Genomic DNA, 23,657 nt, shown 5'->3' with positions numbered 1-23,657 from the left:
TTGCGTCCTTGCATGCCTGTATTTGCAAGACGTATACACATGCCAGTCACTAGACAGTACGTGTCTCAAATCACTCTGAGACTGAGTAGTCTCAAGCTTTTTGGCAATGGAAAACATTCGAAGTGAATTAAATATCATCGTATTGCAATTGGCAGTACAATGTGTGGCTAATTTAATGAGAGAAAAGGCCGCGGCGAACAACAGGTCAGCTACTGGCATGCCCGTACTTGTCACGACGTTCACACATGCCGGTTTCATAGCCCCCCTCGTCCCCTCCCTCAACTTGCATGCCAGTAAATCAAATGTTGTGCAATCTACTGGCAAGGCAGGTACAGGCATGCAAGTTAGCGTATACACATGATAGTAGCTGGCATGTGCAAGGAGCTGGGGATAATGATATAGGAGCTGAACATCCCAATTGGGGATGCCATAGTCTCACTGGCTCCAGACGGGAGCAGTTGTGACTCTTGTGAGGTATTTACTATAAAAAAAAAATAAAAAAAAAGTGTGCCAGCTACAGGTATGTGTATTCCCGGCTTTAGAGACACGGTACTATTTTAAAACAATTTCAACAATAACTATTAGAATATTTGAGGTTTGACTGGACAGCATGATTGTGTTTATTTGAACATCTGCTGGAGGGCCTTGGTGGTGAGTGACTTGGGTCGTTCGATGGGGAAGCCGAGGGCGCGCGACCAGACCAGCTGCGCCAGCACTCCCAGAGCCCGCGACACCCCAAATAACACTGTGTAGTAGTTCATCTCCGTCAGACCATAGTGCTGCAAACAAATAAATAGCTTCATAATAGCTAGACCGCAATTAAAAGATTTCATGGCAGAAAGGGCATGGTTTATTAGCAGTTCGTTTACGTTCATTGGTGGATTACCACAGCACACTCCCCTTCATTCCAGACAACACCAGAGAACAGACTGTACCTGGCTTGTACAAGTTTCAAACACCTTTCTCTTTTAATGAATATTGAGAAATACGGAACAAATAATAAGTATGCTGTCTTAGGATATTTACAAAATAAATGCCTCGAGTGATGGAGATTTCTGGGCATTCGGTTTTGAATTTGGCCGCGCTCATTCAAAAAATCTTACCTCCGAATATTAATATGTAAACATGTAAACCGCTTACTGTGGTTCAAAGCCAATGAATCCACCTAAATTTCATCATTTATCCCATATTTTTATGTTTTATAATTGAGTTGACTGCGGAAATTTAAAAACAAATTGAAATGAATTGGATAAAATAGTCCACCTAAATTTAGGCAGACATCGCTCAAGGTCTTGAGTGATGAGACCTAAATACAGATAGCCATCGTTCGACTGTTTAATGAATATATCTCAATCTGAAAAATTCCAAGGATAAATAGCTGTCAAACATCACATTTCATGATGTTAAAATGCTTAGTGGGAAATAAACCAAGATTTGTATAGTTCAGAAGGTATTTTAGCAAAGATGGGACCCCTGTGGCAATTAACACTTGTGATTTGAAGAGTTATGAGCTCGGTAGGATTTTCAAGCATATGACATCACAATAGTTAGTATGTGTACGAACCCGCAACAAGACTCCGGAATGTGCGTCCACATTGGGCCAGGGGTTTTGGACCTTGCCGTGCTCCTTGAGAACGGCCGGCACCACCTTGAACATGCTGGACACCAGCTTGAACAGCTTGTCCTCCGGCAGGTGATTCAGGGCAAACTCCCGCTGGCAGATGTATCTGCAACAATGAAACATCCATCATTTCTGCTTTATACAAGGGTGGTCTGAAAAGTTTCCAACTTCAACGCAAAGATGGCGGTACTCGTCAATAAAAGCTAGTGAATGTAGTTGTGCATCTTTTGACAGTTACTCAACAAAGTTTCGGCCATTTTGGATGAGCGGTTTTTAGTTGACAGTCATTTGAGTGAGTCGATGTGTGTTTTTGTGAAAATGGAAAAAATTGAGTATCGAGCTGTTATTAATTTTTTGTTTTTGAACGCAATACGCCTACGTAAATCAAAAATGAGTTGGACTCTGTGTATGGGGACTATGCACCATCATTTACCACAGTGAAATTTTGGGCAGCTGATTTAAACGTGGCCGTAAGAGCTTGGGAGACGATGAAGGTTCGGGACGTCCTACAACTGCAACTACTGACGATAACATTGCTAAACTTCACTAAATAGTGTTAGATGACCGCCGAATTAAAAGAGTGATAGCAGAGGTTATGAAAATGTCCAAAGAACGTGTCTGTCACTATTTAAATCAAGATTTAGACACGAGAAAGCTCTCTGCGCATTGGGTGCAGCGTTTGCTCACGTTAGACTAAAAACGTGTTCGAATGAACATTTCCAACGCTCTGTTGGCGCAGTTTAGGCGCAATAAATCCGAGTTTTGGCGCCGATTAATTACTGTAGATGAAACTTGGATACACCATTATACGCCCGTAACCAAAATACAGTCAAAACAGTGGACTGTAAAGGGGGAACCGGCTCCAAAAAAAGCAAAAACGGTTTTCTCGGCTGGGAAAGTGATGGCGACTGTTTTTTGGGATAGTCATGGAGTTATCTTAATTGATTATCTTCAAAAAGGGAAAAGAAGCTGAAGGTAGAAATTGCGGAAAAACGGCCACATTTGCAGAAAAATAAAATCCTGTTTCACCACTTCTCACGTGCCGTCTCACACCTCAGCGGTTGCCATGGCAAAAATCCACAGATTACGGTTTATACTGCTTGACCGTCCGCCTTACTCACCAGATCTAGCCCCAAGCGACTTCTTTTTGTTCCCCAATCTAAAAACTGCGCTCGGAGGACAGAGATTTTCGTCAAATGAGAAGGCAATCACCTTTGTGAACAATTATTATGCAGAGAAAAATGCCGAGTACAATTTAGACGGGTTAGAGAGATGGCAGCATCGCTGGGAGAAGTGTGTAGAGAAAAATAAATAAAAATCTCACTTCATTGTTAGGTGGGAAACTTTTCAGACCACCCTCGTAAAGCCAATGTCATATTTTTAATGTGACGCCTCCCAAGAGCGCCCCTAACTCAACAGTGGAAAGGCAGGGGAACTACCGACCACCGAATCGACCCATTCTCATGAAGCCAACAACAACTGTGAACGGGTGTTCCACTCGTGTCCGTCGAGTTCCACACACGTGAACCGGGGATCAGTGCTGCCAGGTACTTCTTAACCTTATTCTTTACTTCTTTGGCAAATTGGATGTAAGTCCGTTAGTCCGTCAGAATTGGACAGTGTAGGCTCGGAAATTTCAATGATTTATTTGTTGTTAAATAAATATAATTTGTCTCTTTGACGGATGCATTTGGGACTAGCAGGTGACATTGGCGGGAGATTTAAACTAAGAATTACACACAAAATTGGTAAGAAACGTCGATTTGGCTGCAAAATGGTAATGTTTATCTCACTTTATAGGTTTTAAATAAAGCTAAGTACATAATATAAGTTTTATTGTAAGGTAAAACTTTTTCATTAAATAAATATAATTTGTCTCTTTATTCATCTGTTTTTAATTATAATTAGAGATGGCAAAATTTAGCATTAATTTTCAGATTTTTTAGCATTAATAATTGGAAATTTCGCGTTTTATAGCATTTTGAGGCATAATTTAGCGTTTTGTAGCAAAATAGAAAAAAATGTATTTCCTGAATGTTTTTAGCGCATATTTTAAGTATTTTTGGTAAAATATATGTTTAACCTTCATTTGCAAGTATTTCCATGTGAAAGATTATAATAAATAATTAATTTTAATATTAAATTAATAAAGAAGGAAACTCTAAGTACGGGTCGAACAAAAATACAACAAATGCAGATTGCGATTAACATCAATAGGCGTAATTTATTTCGCACAATTTGTGTAATGTCAAAAAGTAATTTTAGCCTACAGTACAAAAATATTAAATATTTACACATAAAATAGTAACAAAATTATAAATTTTTTTTTGAAATTCTCACATATTATTTTAATACCCGGTATTTTCGGGAAATTCGCGCCTATTTCGCTAAATAGAATAATTTAGCTGAAATACGGCCAAAATCACGTTTTTCGCGTTAATTCGCGAAATAGAAATCACTGGAAACACTTTCAAATGCCTTGAAACGCAAAGAAAACTTATAAATGCCCTATTTTCGAAACATAAATATTTTTTCGCGTTTTTAGTTAAAACGAAATTTTGCCATCTCTAATTATAATACAATCAGCCCATAATATTACTTCAATTTTCTTATGTTTGTTTCATTCAAGCACCAAGCCAGCATAAAAACAAGACTTGGAGACGCTAAGAAAGACTAATGAAAGTCATATAGATAATAAGGACAGCCTACCTTGGGTCCGTAGTCCTCAGCACGGCGTGTCCATATCCAGGGACCACCTGACCCGACTTGAGCGTCTTCCAGATGAACTCCTTGAGCTGCTCCTCTGTGGGGTTCTCTCCCAGCTCCTTCTGCGACTTCATCAGCCAAACCAACACCTGGACAATTAAAGGAGAATATGCAACAACAAATAAATGGTGATAAAAACTATGTTAATACTGCACAAGAGTCCCAACCAGTGACGGCCTGTGATTTTTGGGTTAGTAGAGTGCTAATATTACAAAAAATGTTTGAAGATTTTCAGGAAATCCGTGGGCGCACGGCCAAACTGGAATTTCCTGAAAATCTTCAAACAAACGAATTTTCGAAAAAAAAAAATGCCATTTCTTATAACATTAGCACTCTACTACACCCAAGTCACGAGCCGCCACTGGTCCCAACTGATCCCTGCTAACCGGAGCCAGTCCCCAATATTGGGTATGTCGTGAGGCTGAAGTGTACAGGAAGGGGAAGGAGATGGGTAAGAAGAAAGTGGGGAAGTACCTGGCTAATCAGATCTGGTCACCAAACACGGTAGCCATTTCAAGAAATGCTTAAATTTTAAATGATGGTCTTTTACCAGGGCGATACTGAGACTATCTACCACTCTGGAATGTGCTGCAAATATTTTTTTAATTTTTCTTTTGTACAATATTTTACATTTCATGGTACAATCCAGTAATGTTGGCCTCACTGGGTGGCTTACCCGTGCTGAGGCCTACTATACACGGTGTCCGGAAACTCGTAGTACAAGCGGGAAACTGGAGAATCTACACCACATGCGGAACCCAAATAAACATAAAGTTTTTTGATTTGAGCATTTTCACAAAAAAAAAAAAAAACCAGAAAAAAATATTTTTCGGCTATTTTAGGGTTAAAGATTTTTCTGGTGTTTAGGGTTGAACAACAGATGTTTTAACCCTGCAGAGCAGAAATATTTTATGATTACACCGGATTAAATGAAGGGTGATTTCAAAATAATGCTTCAAATCCGAGTTTCTTCATTTGGTTTACTTTCAAATAGTTTTAATTAGTTGGGTACTTTGATCTCCAGTAATAATTTATAAGAATTTGATTAAAAAAAAAAAAAAATCAACTTCTAACTCGATTTACTCGATAACGAAAGCTCAAATCAAAAAAATATATACTACAAAATCGACTCCAAATGTGATGTAGATTCACCAGTTTCCCGCTTGTACTACGAGTTTCCGGACACCCTGTATACTATATGCTACTATATTTTATTTTTAGTGAATTGATTGTGAAATGTGTAGCACAAATTAATTAAATAAAAATAACTTACGCATGCCAGCATTTGAACCCGCCACCTTCAGATCGTTAGTCGAGAGCCTCACCTCTCGACCACGAAAGTCATCATAAAGAGTATGGCATAAGAGATAAGCCCAATGGCAGTGCGGTAAGATCCTTGAATCTGGAGCAAGAAGTGAATACATTTACCTCCTGATTGGCCAATCCGTGCAGCGGTCCCGCCAACCCGTTGAGACCGGCGGCGAAGGACAGGTAGGGGTCGCTGAGGGCCGAGCCCACCAGGTGGACCGTGTGGGCCGACACGTTGCCACCCTCGTGGTCACTGTCAACAAACGTTTAGTACAAACAACAGTAAAGTATACGTACACACTCTATTCCAGGGAAAACCAAGTCAATGGCTACAGACTGAGCCGCACAATGCACCGAGCCACCCCCAACTAGCAAATAGATGATTAAGCAATCATAAGGGCAAAGTTAAGTGCACTTAACTGATGGGCAAAGTGTTGGTTATTCAGAATAGCTGCATACGTTTGCAGCGGAGAGTCAAAGGAATGTGTGAGGTAATTTTGAATTGATAGAGGATTTGTTTGTCAATCGCTTAACCGCTCAGACATAGAATTTTATTTATTATGTGTCCCTTTGAGAACTGTCAAAACGTGATAATTTTTGTGTTATTTACGAGTTTTACTAAAATCTTCATAACTCACGTTTTGGGAAACGTAGCCTCATTCTAAAAAATGTTTTGGAAAGATTATGAAATCCACTATCGCATTGTGTTATTATACGTAAATATTTGCGTTTCTAAATATACATTTTATGAAAACGTCAAAAATATGTAAAAATCGCTTACCATTATTTCAAAGCCTTGAAAAATGTACTTTTTTCTGAGTAGCATAAAGGAATAACACTTTATATATTGAAGAAATATATTTAAAAACTATTAGTCACCTCAAAATATTAACCGTCCAAACTAAAATATTTTTAATAAATTATTTAGAAACGCAATAAATTATTAACGAACATCTCGACAGTTTCAATCGGCTTAGATAATGCACCTCTACGTTCCATAGATATTCTTGAATAGAGACGCGTAGCGTTATTCATTATCGATACTCTGTTTTTTAAATCATGGCAATCCGTATACTAGTGATGGAAATAAATCAATTTTTGGAAAATCTCGCGCCTTTACGTGAAAAGACGTTCTAATGTCTTGACCGCTATTATCATATTTACGTCTTTTGACGTTCTAATGTTCTGAGTGGTTAAGGCATTTTTTTTAAAATACGTTATCGCTCGAGTGGAACCTACTGCTAAGTGTATTATTGTTTATACCTGTGTATGGTGAGGTAGAGACGCATCAGCTCCGTGAAGTCAGGGTCGGAGAAGCCTAGCATGTTGGTGAAGTTTGCTGCCCAGTCCTTCTTGGGGGAGATGGCGGCTATGCTGTTCAGGTCCTTGTATGTGTGCCGGTAGATGCTGGCTGCGATGACGGGCAACTTGGCTATGAGATCCATCACGTCTTCAAATACGAACTGCAACCAGGTCATTATAGCTTTATCACTAAATTAAAGCTAAAATATATACAAAATTTGGGTTAGTAAGTTATTTGGATTATGTGATAAGTTTCCAACCAATAAAGTGTGGCGTTTTCGTGTCTTTAATCAATGTTCCCCTGGATTAAAACTGGAGTAATATTGCAATTGTTCCTCGTCATAATGTGATCAAGACATTGGAGTTTCCAGGGTCAGGATGAAATTACACAGGTGTAAATTTTATACAGAGAGTAATTCCGTCGGAATTTAATTAATACCTTAAATATGTAGTAACATTATTTATGCTATGTAAAAAAAATAACAACACTATTATTATATTCATATTATACACTTAAAACTGTAATGGGACTACTTCCCATCCTAAACACGAGAATTTAATTTCTCAACTGAGATGGACAGTATTGTTCTAAAAATAATAATAATAGCTGGTAACCATTGCATGGATGTTCTAAATAAAATAACTTGTATATATATTGCATTTGAAATTATCTTTCTTATTCTAATGATATTCGTGTTATGTTAATTTTTTAATTTATGTTTCGTAATTATCTTTCTGTTTGGTGTTATATGTGTATTATGTCATTTTCCGAAGTTTATTATATTTCTATTCTGTTTTGTTTGGATTAGTTGAATCAAATTATGTTATTTAAGTTTAATTCGTACTTCAATTAATGTAATTTTTTTAAACTCCTTACATACTATAATGGCGCCACGAGAGACAACGAGAAAAGGGCAGTTTTGTTAAAAAAAAATACCCTTTTTCGTAATTAGCCTCGAAGTATCTGTATTTATAAATCAAACATATTACATGTTTGTATTTTAAATTAAAAAATGGCACATAACTCTCGTTTGGGAGATGTGCGGGAGAGTTAAGTGTTCTAAATAAATTGCACATAACTCTTGTTTGGGAGATGTGCGGGAGAGTTAAAAGTGTGCTAAATAAATTGCACATAACTCTTGTTTGGGAGATGTGCGGGAGAGTTAAAAGTGTGCTAAATAAATTGCACATAACTCTTGTTTGGGAGATGTGCGGGAGAGTTAAAAGTGTGCTTAATAAATTGCAAATAGCTCTTGCTTGGGAGATGTGCGGGAGAGTTAAAAGTGTGCTAAATAAATTGCACATAACTCTTGTTTGGGAGATGTGCGGGAGAGTTAAAAGTGTGCTAAATAAATTGCACATAACTCTTGTTTGGGAGATGTGCGGGAGAGTTAAAAGTGTGCTAAATAAATTGCACATAATTCTTGTTTGGGAGAGTTAAAAGTGTGCTAAATAAATTGCACATAACTCTTGTTTGGAAGATGTGCGGGCGAGTTAAAAATGTGCTAAATAAATTGCACATAACTCTTGTTTGGGAGATGTGCGGGAGAGTTAAAAGTGTGCTTAATAAATTGCAAATAACTCTTGCTTGGGAGATGTGCGGGAGAGTTAAAAGTGTGCTAAATAAATTTCATATTGGTAAAAAACGAAAAGTTAGGTTAGGTTGTTTAGAAGTGTATACTTCCAGTTGGTGTAATTTGCGTAATTTCATCATGTAACCGAGGTTTCCATATCTCCGTACTAGGTATTCATATACATTGTTGGTTATTCAGTCAATTTTAAAACATTATAAGAGAGTTTTTTGGCTCACCTCCCAATAGTCCTTCTTGACGACGCCGGCAGTATAGGCCTTAGCGAACTTGCTCTCGCCGCTGAGGGCGGTCACTGCGCACGAGAACTGGGCCATGGGGTGGAGGCCCGCGGGCAGGTTCTTCAGCAAGGTCACCACATGGTTGGGAAGGTGTGCCCTGTAAACAAGCAACTCCTATTACTTATTGAGATATTCAAAAATATCTATATCAAGCGTAAAAGCCCAAGATTGACTAATTTACATAGAAATATTGATTATTTGTTCACATTCCTGAGTATGACTGCAGATCGCCAACGAATTGTGTCAGTTCACGTAGACTAAATCTGATAATTTTCGGGATAAGCTTGTCTCCATAACGATAAACATTGTAGCTAATTTTGTGCGAAAGTCAACATGCACAGGCGGCGTTTGGAGACTTAGAAAAAACCCTTGCACGACATGCACGAGGGAAAATAATTTCCTCAGGGCCTCCTGTGTGGAGTTGATGAAAATTGACTTAAAAACATCACAGGTAATGTCTGACGACTAATGGTCAAAAAGTAAGCGGGGGCATACCACTGCCTCTGAATTGCAGGGAGCGGAAATCTGAGGATGGGTTTGCTGGTTACTTACTAAGTTAGTGCTATACAATTATTAAATACTTAAAGACTGTGTCAGTATAAACAACAAAGTAGAAGCATCACCTTTCAGCCCAGTCCTCCGAGATTTGCTTGACTTGTGCGGGGGTGGGTACATCTCCTGTGATGAGAAGCCAGAAGACTCCCTCGGGAAGGGGCTCCGTGCCCCCCGGGGCGGGAGGCAGCGCCTGGAATATAAAGCAATATATGAAACTGGAGAATTGTCACTGGCAAAGTGGAAGGCAGGAGAAGCAGACGAAGATCAGCAGTGCGTTGGAGCAATCAATTAACAATGGCATCCGGAACGGCAGTGTCCGCAGATCTCAAGCTCTTGTTTCACCTCCACGTCGATTAAATGATTCCCCTGTGTTTGTTTTGAATTGCTCTCTTGAGCTTTTATATGGTCTCACAGTATGGTGCTGCATTCATTCCCTCCCCCTAAGAGAGATCTGTGGAGTTACGGAAACATCGCAGAAATTTCACCAATGGAAAATCGGCAGTCTTCACGAACAGTGTTCTTCTAATGTAATTGCTAATTTTTGGGCTAGGCACGCAGTACGCGGCCTGGCCACTGAGTTCTACAGTACTAATGAGTGCTGCAATTGGCGAGATCCCTGTTGACACACACACGGCCAGTGGCTGAACGCAATCGCCGATGTTGCTGATTTTGTACAAAATACATCAGTTCGAGTGAATCTACCACAAAAGTTAGTATGTTTTTGCTTGTACAGAGTGTTGAATTTTGGCTACTTTGTCTCGCGAGGATTTTGATACGAGAGTATTTGTCGCAACCAGGCCGCCTAATCTTATTTGTACATTTCGAGAATCCTGCATAAAGCATCACTTTCTCCAAATCTGTAACTTTACAGAAGTAAACTTCATAGTTTTGTTTTTTTGTTATTTGTTTTTGGGGTGTTATGCCGTGTTGCGCTAACTCCTTCTTTAGCCAACGTTTCGGACAACATTGCAGTGTCCATCATCAGGGCAGATGTGTTATTTGTTATATAAATAATATGTGTTATATAAATAACACATCTGCCCTGATGATGGACACTGCAATGTTGTCCGAAACGTTGGCTAAAGAAGGAGTTAGCGCAACACGGCATAACACCCCAAAAACAAATAACAAAAATACTTTTGGCCGTGAAAATCTTAAATCATATTTTCATAGTTTTGTTATAAATCATCACAGCAGATATCTGGATACCAATGTAGAGTAATTACCCCGTTCTAGGTGTGGTAAAGTGTAAGAGATGAATTGATAGTAAGGTGGTAATCTACCTTTTGGCACTCTGGTATGGTGAGCCCCCGGAAGTGAATGCCGTCCTCGTTGTCCAATACAGAAGTGTCGCAGATGAGAGCCTTGATGCCGCGCATGCCGCCATATATCTAAATTATTCAAATATTACGTTAAAAACAATTCTTATTACCAGGAAAACAATGAAAAAAATTTTATCACCTAAAAAACAATCACATCGTCGACATTTAAATCTCTAAAATAAAACACTGATGATAAAATGTTGTCAGTGTTTTGGTCAAAAACAATATAAAATGATTTATGAAAAAAATGTTGATTTATCAGTTTTCAATTAGACAATGGTATTTAACTGATTATTTTTAGAAAGTGCAGCCACTCAACTATCCTGGATAAAAATCTTTGCTTCATCAACACTCGTACATATATGAGAATGCAAACTGACAACCCAGCTCATCTTTAATTATTATTATTATTACTAGATAGTATCAGTATCGCCCTGGTGTAAGACCACCATTCAGAATTTAAATGGCTTTAGCAATGTTTTGTGACCAGCTCTGATAGCCAGGCACTCCTCCATCTTCCTCTTCTCCCCACTACCTCCAGCCTCACAACATACCAAAATTGGGGATGCCATAGTCTCATCGGCTCCAGACGGTTGGGAGCAGTTGGGACTCTCGTGCAGTATTCACACTTGCAGGCAGCATTCTGCTGATGTGCTCATATCTGATTTCACAATAAGATTAACAGTGATTGAGATGTTTTAATTTAAAAGTAAGTTAATCCTTTCTTCTCTCCAAATAAGAATCCAATAGAGCTTTACATGGGTTTACATTAGTACATGTTGTGGAAGTTTGTTCCATGCATCAATCTACTACTCTATTTGCAAGGCAGTGTTTTATAGGATTAGTGTCCACGGAGATTTGTTGGATGCCAGGGCAACTATAATGACCAGATAAAATATTAAAAAGTGTCCCCTTTCTTAGAACGTTGGTAATCTCAGTTCCTCGAGTCTATCTTCATATTGTCGGTCTCTTCAAAGCTCTTAGTATTTTTGTAAATCGTCGCTGTACTCTCTGCATTAGATCTATGTGTTTAGTAAAATATGGACTCATATCTGGAAAGCATATTCCAGGAGAGTAACACCTCTTTGAAAACATCTAAGCATTGTTTCTTTATCTAACTGATGAAGTTTAACAATAATGATTGGAAAATTTCTGTAGCACAGTTTTTGTGAAAATATCACCTCAAAGGCGCTTTAAAAGTTTACATTCCTTACAAATCTTCATAAGACATATAATTTCATCAAGCATAGTTTTATCACATTTATTATTATGACAACTGGGTATTTAATCAACACACGGACCTAACTATAAATATTGTAGTTAACTTTATTTAAGTTATCTAGAAACCCCAGTTGCAGCATCAAAAGTAATGCAGAATTATTAAAACATTAATGAAATTATCACAAAACATTAAAGGATCGTAGCTTTGGGATAAAAATGATAATGTAAGCAGAAAATAACAAACTGCACAGAGACAGTGACTTTGTGAGGCTGGAGAAAGTGGGACAGGGGATAAAGGAAAGGGGGGAAGGTTGGGAGTATCTGGATATTTAGATATGGTCAATAAACATAGCTAAAGCCATTTAAAACAACATTTTGATTCTGAATGGTGGTTTACACCAGGATAATAATAATAATAACTTGGGGTGACCTATGGCAGAGGTTTCAGTTATCCAGTGAATGGTGAAAATATAATTTATTCAGTGCATTACTTTCAGATCACCTTTAGTTGAACTTGACATTACAAGTCTGATTAACACAATACGTTTAATCAAGGCTTTTCTTTGATTAGAGGGACAGAAGTTATCACACATATTTTACAAACAATTATTCTGGTTATGATATAATCTACGTAGGTACATAATGCAAGAGTCATATTAACATTTTATAATACTTTATGATCAGGAAAGATATAATATCTACTCGAGCGATTTTAGGCAAATTATGGCAAGTTTGCAAAAACGTTTTGTCAATATCTATTGTCATATTGCGCCATATTTAAAAATATGGGATGAGCAGCAAAATCTAGGTGGATTCATTGGCTTTAAACCATACGTAAGCAGTTCATGTGTTTCCATATCAATGTGTATGGTAAATATAACCAATTGCTCGAGTGGACATACTTGCGCAGACCTGTGAAAAATCACAGGATACTTTCAAATCTCAAAAAACATCAGTTCCAATTTTGGGTTCCACGATAACTTGACTATTCAACACACATATAAAAAGTGCTATAAAGTTATGAAAAGTGATGATACAAAAACTAGGTCAAATAGGTTACATATGTAACTGTGACAATTCAACACACCTATAAAAAGTGATATAAAGTTATGAAAAGTGATGAAACAAAAACTAGGTCAAATAGGTTACATATGTAACTGTGACAATTCAACACACCTATAAAAAGTGATATAAAGTTATGAAAAGTGATGAAACAAAAACTAGGTCAAATAGGTTACATATGTAACTGTGACAATTCAACACACCTATAAAAAGTGATATAAAGTTATGAAAAGTGATGAAACAAAAACTAGGTCAAATAGGTTACATATGTAACTGTGACAATTCAACACACCTATAAAAAGTGATATAAAGTTATGAAAAGTGATGAAACAAAAACTAGGTCAAATAGGTTACATATGTAACTGTGACAATTCAACACACCTATAAAAAGTGATAAAAAGTTATGAAAAGTGATGAAACAAAAACTAGGTTAAATAGGTTACATATGTAACTATGACAATTCAACACATCTATAAAAAGTGCTATAAAGTTATGAAAAGTGATGAAACAAAAACTAGGTCAAATAGGTTACATATGCAGAGATGTGCTTTATTTCAAATAAATCCATTTCAAATGGAAATGCAAAATGGGTATTTTCCATTTTGCATTTTAAATGCTTTTCTAAAAACCATTTTGCATTTTAAATGCTTTTCTCAATGCATTTTCCATTTTAAATGCTTTTTTGCAACATTCTTCCTACTATCTACACTCATCTTTTTTTCATAAGCCCCAAATATCAGTCGGTACTCAACCTCGCTATGAGAGATAATTTACATTTGTCAAGCAGTGTTGCCAACTCGAATTTTAAAGTAGAGCTAGGCGAAACCCAAAAAAGAGCCAAAAAGGAGCTAAAATTTTGAAAGTGACATAAAGCATGGGGGGGGGGATTGTTAGAGAATTTCAGAGAAGAAAAATTCGGGGGCGGACTGCAGAATTTTTGACAAAAAAAAACTTACCTTTTGTCCTTCTTGTTGGCTGCTTTTGAACAACTCATAACAAACACTCAACATTATACTTGTTTGTTTTTATAATTTTCAAAACACAATTATTTTTGATAATATCGAAGTCTTCAGGATATTTTTATTGTTTTTTTTTATATTTTTTTTTGTTAGGCAGCGACTAGTCCTCTAAAAAATCTAAGCAGTCATCCGGTTCCAGTTCCTGTACCATCGAACTGCTAGGACCGGCTTCATCAGGATTTTTTTCATATACAGCCATTGTTCCAATTTTTTTTTGAACTTCTGGGGGAAGTTCATAATCATCGCAAAATTTGTTGTGTCGCCTGAGCCCCGATCGAATTGTTAAAATCGAATTAACCATATCATTGCCAAGTCTATTTCTAGTTTTATTTTTGACTATATTTAACTGGCTAAAAACTCGTTCCACTTCTCCGTTTGACCACGGCAGAGCAAGTACCGAAACTGCGAAAGAGCTGATTTCATGGAAAGGATTTTCATCAGCGGCATCAAGATACTTTAGAACCTCAGCCCAAAACTTGACTGTGCTTGATGTGCTTCTCCAGGGTATTAGAGAGATCTTGAACCATTGGACTTCGTATTTTGCAATGATGTCTGCAGAAATGCCCATTCCGTTCATCAGAGGTGCGATGCTTTCTTTCAGCTGTTTTAAAGTGTTCGAAACTGATAACTGATCTATTTTCCGTAAAATTTCATAATTTTCCGGTAGTCTTTGCTTAAGGTGCTTAAAAGTCGCAGAAAAGTAAAGATCGATAGGTTTACAGAGCAGTTCACTGTAAGACTTGCGCGGCGGCCTGAAGTGTCGCGGGACTCGGTCGCTCCGAAGTGTGCGTGTAAACGGCGCTATTTTTAGTAACTGTTTACTTGTGCAGGAGTTCGGGGAATCTCTTTTTTTGGGAAGTCCTCGTTATTTTGGAATATTATTGCAAATATAATATTTTTTTAATATTATTTCACGTGAATAAGAGCTGAAAATCTGATAAACGAGCTAAGAAGCTAAATGACTTTTTTTGGAGCTGACGACGTCGATTTAGAGCCAGATCTAGCTCTAAAGGAGCTGAATTGGCAACATTGTTGTCAAGTTGCTAATTGAGTGATACCATTACAAAAAATACTGATTCAAATACTAAACATGGGGCCATGACGCTATAATATTAAATGTTAGATAGCAGTTTCTATGTTTTTACGTTGGCAACATTAGTCCCGTGCAAATTTTTGTGGTTTCATAATCTGTAGTTGTGGTGTTTTTGGATTTACCATCATGTAATATGTTTGTTCTACATTGATGTCCATTATTAAATGACAAAATTGTTTAAAAATTCTATAATTATTTTAATTGTTTGACCTGAGAAACCATTTTGCATTTTCAATGCATTTTGAAAATATGTATTTTGCACTTTGCATTTGAAATGCTTTTCTAAAAACCATTTTGCATTTTGCATTTTCAAATTGAAAAGTTTTGACCCATTTCCATTTTGCATTTCAAATGGTTTTGGGTACCCATTTTGCACATCTCTATACATATATGTAACTATGACAATTCAACACATCTATAAAAAGTGCTATAAAGTTATGATAAGTGATGAAACAAAAACTAGGTTAAATAGGTTACATAATGACGGGTTCCGGGCTAATTGTTTTAAGCGACACTCTGGGCGATATAGACTTTTATATATATTTGGAATCAACGAATTTTTCTGCGTCGTTTGAGCTGTGTTTTGTGACAATCGGAGCACTTTTTTGTCGCTTAATACAACCACATTTTTGGGCCCATTTTGGACTGCAATGTATGAAGCGACACAAAATATTGACAAATTTAGGAACTGTGTACTTAAGCTCACTACCAAATACCAGACAATCGTTTAAACTTTTTTTCCTGGAGCAACAATTTACAGGCAACCAGTGGCGGCCAGCTAATATGTGCTCCCGAGCGCCGAACAACCAACAAGATTTCCGACATGGCTAATCACAATACGAAACTCGGCTCGGTTATAATATCTCATTCAAAAGGTACCTACTTATTAAGCGCGCTTAACTTGCAGACCGACTTTGACTTGTGCCTATGTTCGTAGCAGTTCGTTTTCGATTGCGATCCAAAATTTAACTGCTTTGTCGCATATTCTGTGGAACAGTCGAAAGCGTGGGTCCATACCATTACATACTATTCTTTGCAAATAATACTATATCAAGAACGGCGTTCGGAGTTTTACCACCACATCAGAAGGAACGGTTTATTCAGTAGAAAGTTAAACTAAAACGCGTATGTTTGATATTATTGTCGATATCGTTGTTTCAATTTACCATCTGCTATTTTTCAGCGAATGTTACGCTTCTTCGATACAAGCATACAGGATAAAACTTGTCATTAAGAGATGAGTGATGGTCAGATTACATTATCAGTTCAGTCAGTACTCGCCGTTGCCAGGCATTGTCTCTTGAATTTAAAACTTTTCTTACTCTGAGAAAGTTTTGAAGTTTAATTGCAGGTTATATCGATCTTGTATATCAATTATTAATAAGGCATATCAATTGCATGTTATACTAATTTATGATTACTTTTGTGTTTGTTCAACGTATAAATTAAGAATGAGTTTGAATGTGGAATACATTAAGAATAATAGGTCGAGTTTTGAAAACAAAGTGATAATAAAAAATGCCGGTCCACCTAAAACCTGAACTGATAATAAAACAAGAGTGCAAATCTGGATCGAAGAAGTTTACTCGATCATTTGACAAAACAATGTATAACAAAGCTTGTAGCTCTGTGCATGTGATCAATTGAATAGTTTATTTTGTTTTACGTGTTTAATTTACGATGTTGATTCAGTTTGGACAATCAGCGGTGTTACTGATGTAACTCACCTTTCTGAAAAAATCAAAAAACATAATTCTTATCATTTACATTTACAAAAAGTTTTGAGCTTAAAGGTTTTAGGAAAAGTTGACATCAGAATGCAATTGGATTCAGGCTACCGTGCCTAAGGTAAACACCATAATGAGCTATTTAATAAAAATCGATACAGGTCAAATTTCCCAGAACATGATTTCAATGTGACGCTTAAAACGTATGACTTCCTAAATAAAGTTCAGTACATAAAAGGTAAACTCTGTGCAATTTACGCCCGCGACGATTTTTCAAAAGCTAACGGCGCTTTATCAATTTTGCAACTTTTTTATAGTACTTGTTTATTAGAAGACTTTCCCGAGACTGTGAAATTACTAAAACTTTTGTGCACCATTCATGACCTTTGGAATGACCTCAGTTGAAAGCTAAAGATGTTTCTCAACGTTAAAAAGAATAAAATCTTTTAACACGTTGATCCAGGACAGACTGAACGCACTATCAGTGTTAAGCATTGATAGAGGTCTTTGCTAAACAAAATGAACAGAGAATAGAACTTCTTTATAAATAGGTATGTACCTTTATTTAATTTATTTTATGACTTAATGTTGTAATCCGGTGAACCCCCACATATTTTGACCACCGGCCGCCACTGCAGGCAACGTACGTTAAAGCATTTAGCCTGACCTTATAAATATATAGAAATGTCGCTTCATACAATTAGCCTCTTAGTTAAAATCTTATCCAGTGTCGCTTAATACAATTAGCTTTACCTTATAAATATACAAGAATGTCGTTTAATACATTTAGCCTCATTGTCAAATTCATACCCAGTGTCGATCCATACATTTAGCTCTGTACATGAAATGTTAGATGTTGTCACTTCAACCATTTAGCTTGCAGTAGATAATGATTATGTCGGTCGCTATCCCAAGAATATTTAATTTAGAATATATCAACCTACCATCCAGCAATACTGGCAAAGATACACTGATCGATACTAATATTGAAGACAAAACAGACCTGCCAAATTAAGCAATTTTCATTATGTCTGATGGGAAAATAACAAGTGTTTAAGTATAAAGAAGAAGAAAAATAAATTAGAAAGTAAGAAGGAAAAGATTGGTTGAATTTTAACTAAGATGTTATTTTTTTGTCATAGGAGATAAAAATTATTTTTGTTATTGAAGAGAAACTGGGGATAGTATCTATAATAGATAAGAAAACTTCTAAACTTTCTTTTTAACAAGAGATGTTTTTCATTTGATTACTGAGAAAGTTAGAAAAAAATATAGAAGAAAATAAGTAAAGACATGAAAACCAAAGAAACGCTCGTAAATATTTTCATTTTTATTGTGATTATTTTTAAAAGAAATTATTTTCGTTTGCTTCTATAGAACCTTTTTTTGTAATTGAAGAGATTTTTCTTATGTTTTTTAAAAAGTAGGTACAGTTCTTAAATACTTAAATGTTAAAGTTTAGAAATGAAAAATAATGAGAATAATTATTTCAGGTAATAAGACTGTAGGCTATGTGATAAAAAGACTGTTTAACTTCTGATTCCTATAAAATTGTGATAAAAACTTTAGTTGTTACCTTGGTAAGCTAAAAAGTTACTGCTGTTCCTAGGTGATTGTCGTTTTAAATAAAAAAACTTATCATTGAACAATTTATAATGTGTGTTTTATTTCTCATTTCATTATTATTAACAAGATAGGTACACCCTATGTATGTAGGTACCTTTTAATTTATCAATGTTTTAACCGCCAATTTCTACAAACTTCATTTTTCAAATATGATTACAAACAATTTATTAAAAAAGTATCAGTCGCATAAACTAATTAGCCATACATTAATAAGTTTAAGATATGGTATTTAAATCAATTAGCTTAGGTTTGAAATATGACCAACTCTTTGATTAAAGAATTTAGCTTAGAGCCATTATTTGCATGCCTAGGCGGTTAAGTCATTTAGCTTGGAACAAGAAATAATAAACCTAGGCGGCTTAGTCATTTAGCCTAGAATAAGAAACAATAATCATAGGCGGTTAAGTCATTTAGCCTGGAACAAAAAAAAGTAAAATATAGGTCATTTTGTATTAAGCGACATTTATCTTCGTTAAAAATAGGAATATTAGAAAAAAAATGAATCCGAATATGGGGAATATGTTATAAAAACAGTGATATCCTTCTTTTTAAAAAAATAATGCGATTTGCCAAAGTTATATTTTTTTTTCTAAAAATCGAAACTTTAAGTTGCTCTTGTGTAAAGTTTAAAAAATGTCGGTTAATACAAGTAGCCCGGAACCAGTCGATATGTAACTATGACAATTCAACACACCTATAAAAAGTGCTATAAAGTTATGAAAAAAAACTAGGTTAAATAGTTACGTATGTAACCTATCTAACCACTTTTATCATCACTTTTCATAACTTTATAGTACTTTTTATAGGTGTATTGAATTGTCATTTTGATGAGTTGACTGGATGTCACCCCAATTTTGATAATGACAGTAATTTTTTAATTTCAAGTCAACACAGCTGCTTTCAGCTGGCAACATCATTTCCATCATGGGCTATGGGGAGTTTACAAAATACTGTAAGTTTACATTAGAATGAAATTAAAATAAGTTCTGAAAATAATTATTACATTCTTTAACCCTTAAATGCATGATTTATTTATTTTTCTGGAAAAAAATATATTTTGTAGATATTTACATGCATATGCAAGGAAATATAAAGAATTTTTTTTTTTGTAATTTTTTAATGATATTTGATTTAAAAAAAAATTGTTGCAGGTTTACAACACCATGTATTTAATAAAAATTAATATGAATAATTTACATATGAAAAAAAATAAAAAACCTAAAAAAATTTCTCAAAACTAATAAGTGTACCGGAAAAATACGAGTTATTACATATAAGTATTGTATTATTGTATCTACTTACCTAAGAAAATCAAAATAATAACAGCAAAACAAAACTGTAATTCTAACCTCCAACCTATTTTCGAGAATCTTCACTTTGTTAAAGAAAAAGTGACATTTGTCATTCGCGAAAGAAAAAAAAGGTGATGCCACTCGATAAAATATATTACCGTGAACTTGATAATTCTAAAACGGCATGCATTAAGTATACACCAAAGAGTTAAAGGTGGTTTGAACGGTATGTTGCAGTTTTGCAACAGTATGCATTTAAGGGTTAAATGTATTTAACCGAGCCTACCAAAATTTACATATTCATGAACCAATGGCTACATCCTGGGTGAACGGTACAACGCACCTAGCCGCTGTCAACTAGCAATTAGATGCAGTCAAAAGGGCAAAGTGGAAATCAATTGGAATCAATTGTTGTGACTATAATGGTGTGTTTGGGCCTTTTCATCTGTTAGAAACACACTAGCTGTATTGATGATAAAGATTCCATGATTCCACACGACAAGTAATTGCACATGCATTAGAGTAGCATGACGAATATAATGTTGGTGACAAATCAATTTATACATCCTTTCATATGCATTACAATTAATAGACGAGCTAATGAAAGGGGAACAAACCAAATGCGCAGAGAGCAGGAGGCGACGTGACCATCCCACTTACGGTGATTTGTCAATAAATGAATCTGACTTTAAGAACAAACATTCAGATAATTATAAATAACTCCTTCCCTTTATAAATAACCAATTATGAACGCTTATGGAATAAAGATTATTAGAACATTTTGGGAGCAATATAAGAGAACTACTGTCACTGGGCGAAAGCTGTTTTCGTTTTGTTAGTTGGGAATGACGCGGCGCGTTGTGAGGCTTAGTCTGGAGGAAGCCATTGAATCATAGTAAATGAGTCACTCTACAGACACTTACAAAGTATCCAAGTCATCTCATTTCCTTATTAAATTGATAAATTACAATTCAGTTGCCTCGGGACTAAGAACTTTGACATTGAATTCACTGAATCAGAAAGTATGGGAATCAATCAAATTAAATTTAGCCATGTGATAAATTTCTTTCAGACACTTTACTGTTTCTGTAGATAACTTGTTTCTGTAGATAAAGATATTTATCTAAGCAAAAACAGTCAAAAGGTGAGCTCTGGCTTTGAAATTTGCACAGATTTTTTTGTCTGGAATTTCTAGATAAACGCAACTATTTTAAGCTAGCAACGTCATTTCCATCATGAAATATGAAAGATCTTTGAAATATCTAAATAATGGTAAAAAATATATAACACAAGACGAACCTCAAACCTGGGTAGTAGTATTAAACCTGCGACAGACTGCTCTATATTCCCATGGCTTGACCTATTTCAGCATATCGCTCGCCATACATTCCCATTGGGATTGCTTGGCGAGCGATATGCTGAAAGAGGCCAAGCCATGATACCTATACCGTAATCTGTCAGCCCCATGCGAGATAACTCGAGTGTCAGAATATATGCTGAGAAAGTAGATGGACAAAGGAATCAGTGACGTCTCAGGAAACGTGGCGTGATCAAGTAAATGAAATACTAGAGGCGGATGTGTATGAGTTTATATGAAGCAAGGAGTATTTGCCGAGAAAGAGATTTGAGGCATTACATCTTCTACAGTGGGGAACAGTGTGTTGATATATTTACCATATTGACGGTGACTTCCCCGACACTCTTAGATCCGTGGTCTTTCCTCAACTTCTGGACTATTTCCTGCTGCTCGGGTATCTTCTGGGCAAGGATGGCCTTCAGGCTGGTGTTGGTACTGTAGTGGGCCAGGGAAGAAACAGCTGGCGCCACTTTCTAAAATGGGAAAACAACATTTTATGTCAATTTCAAAACGCAATTTAAAAACTGAGAACCTTTTCTTTATGATGAATATGTGTTCACTAGTATACCTTTTTATGTAAACATTAGTATTATATTAAAAAAAGTAGTGAACCTTCGCACAGCATCCCCAAAGATGACATAGGTCCTGAGGGAAACGTCAGGGCTCTTGTTAGTAGTGAGGAATCAAGGTAAAGTTTCCCTTCTTCCCCCACTTCTTAATACGCTTGAATGATTTAAATAACACTTGGATTCAACTTAATTACTACAAGAAACAACTATTTATGGTAAAAAATGCTTTAGAGTCCTATTTTTTCAATCAATGTTCATAACTTTCAGTGTTTTAAAGCCATGTTTGGATCTTGTTAGTATGATGTTGCGTTAGCCAAAAGGTTCTGCTTCAATTTAATATGCATAAATTATTTAAATAAACCAAACTAATAACCTAGTTTGCGCATGTTTTTCCATCTCCTCCAACGTAAATAGTTTTTTCACAGGCCCTAGAAGGTTGGGACTCTTGAGCGGTATTCACATAAAAAGATCTTTGGATTAATTAAATTCTCAATGATGATGCTTTAACTGCTGGAAGTCAAATGTTGTGGCAGCGTAGCACTGTGGTGGCTTCTATTACGTGGCTTTATATTAATTTATAATACTGTAATGCAGAAATATGGATGGAATCATACTGGAAACTAATAAACCGGACATCCGATATTAAAATACGTTGAAACAATAGTATGCTTACCAATTTTGCCGATGAAATAATAAGCCTGCTCGGTAAAACAAACATTTTAGCACTATTTAAATATAACTATGCCGCGCGAAATCCCACAAACTGTCTCCTTGCATTGAACTTTCGCAATGACATGCGTTCGAAATGTTTGAATGTCCTCTGGCAACTTCTGTCTAGCGACAGTGTATTATTATTTCTTCTCACTTAAAACGTGTGACACAGACGCTTTGATCGGCGCAAACGATCAGACCTCGCGTGTGCATTTATAAACAGTCAGCAGTAATATTTCGCTCTAGATAGCTGCAGGATATTTCCCACTTTCTCAGCGAAATATTTTACCAGACACTTCAAAACATCTTCAAAATTTGAAGAAAAAGTGACGAAAAAGGTCGAAGGAAAAAGGGATGCCAGTTTGAAAACATTAATTAAATAAATCAGTTCCTAATTTTCCATTTGAAAGTACGTTACTACTATTACGCAAATAATAAGATAATTTATAAATTCGTCAAAATTTGTTTTGTTTTGGATTCAACTTTTTTTATATAATTACAAAAGCCACATAATTACAATTACGTCATAAATAAAAATGTAATTTTCTCCCTCTCCTTGTTCCGTTTTCCTATTACCTTCTCACATATTATATCATATTATTAACATAGCTACCACTCACTATTCTCTAACTATAATTGTATAGGGATGCATTAGGGTGTGCATTTCATTTCAAATTCATGTTTTAAATATTCTGGTTTTAGATGGTAGGCACCTAATTAACTAATCAGTAATTAAATCGGTGTTCTGAATCATAGAACCCACTTAAAAAAACTGTTTCTATACCTTCCTACGAGTAAATCGCATAAACCTTTTTAGTTTTTGTTTTTAACACACATATTAATAACTGTACGCATGTACGAACATACTTGCTTTATAAATTATACTTTGAATGCATATACGAATGTACAATGTAAATTTTTAGTTTTATATTTGGAGCTTTGCTTTATTTACAATATCAGGTGATATTATTTGGATTTGATGTTAGTCATAGTATGAATAGTTATGCTATTATCCATGTATCCTGTTACACGTACATATTAAATTATATAAATTGTCAATTGTCCTTGTAAAATCCCGATAGGGCATTTGAATAAGATATTATTTCAAACTGTTTGAAAAGTTCAAACAGTTTGAAAATGGCTTTAAAATCCGAAATAACTGTAACAATAATAAAAAAACCAAAATACTTGTAGCATAATAACAATATTATTAATTTTGATTTATATTAAATTTAA

The 23,657-nt window shown here is 35.6% G+C and overlaps 1 protein-coding gene across 1 annotated transcript; it reads right to left on the bottom strand.

Moving 5' to 3' along the window:
* Window positions 1-536: 536 nt before the first annotated feature.
* On the bottom strand, window positions 537-22,733 carry LOC149410927 (putative citrate synthase 2, mitochondrial). Its single transcript, XM_089647477.1, has 10 exons — window positions 22,384-22,733; window positions 21,459-21,614; window positions 10,706-10,813; window positions 9,491-9,612; window positions 8,808-8,964; window positions 6,959-7,158; window positions 5,816-5,948; window positions 4,331-4,476; window positions 1,565-1,727; window positions 537-779 (listed from the first exon to the last, which is right to left on the bottom strand). The coding sequence occupies exons 1-10, from the start codon at window positions 22,426-22,428 to the stop codon at window positions 621-623; spliced, it is 1,389 nt and encodes a 462-aa protein (XP_089503603.1). The 5' UTR covers window positions 22,429-22,733; the 3' UTR covers window positions 537-620.
* Between the last annotated feature and the right edge of the window lie 924 nt (window positions 22,734-23,657).

Source organism: Hesperophylax consimilis, chromosome 26 (assembly GCF_061612785.1).
Source record: "Hesperophylax consimilis isolate HC1 chromosome 26, BYU_Hcon_1.0, whole genome shotgun sequence".
Taxonomy (NCBI): Eukaryota; Metazoa; Arthropoda; class Insecta; order Trichoptera; family Limnephilidae; genus Hesperophylax; species Hesperophylax consimilis.
Note: the sequence above shows the minus strand (reverse complement) of the source record. Positions and strands in the feature narration are given on the sequence as shown.

What these genes read in the sequence shown, in the direction of transcription:
- LOC149410927 (XM_089647477.1), bottom strand. Translation starts at nt 22,428, where the DNA reads ATGTTTGTTTTACCGAGCAGGCTTATTATTTCATCGGCAAAATTG. An exon ending in CCATACCAGAGTGCCAAAAG is followed by an intron (nt 9,613 to 10,705) that starts GTAGATTACCAC and finishes TTTATATTCCAG; the next exon opens with GCGCTGCCTCCCGCCCCGGG. An exon ending in CTGAGGACTACGGACCCAAG is followed by an intron (nt 1,728 to 4,330) that starts GTAGGCTGTCCT and finishes TCATTGTTGCAG; the next exon opens with ATACATCTGCCAGCGGGAGT.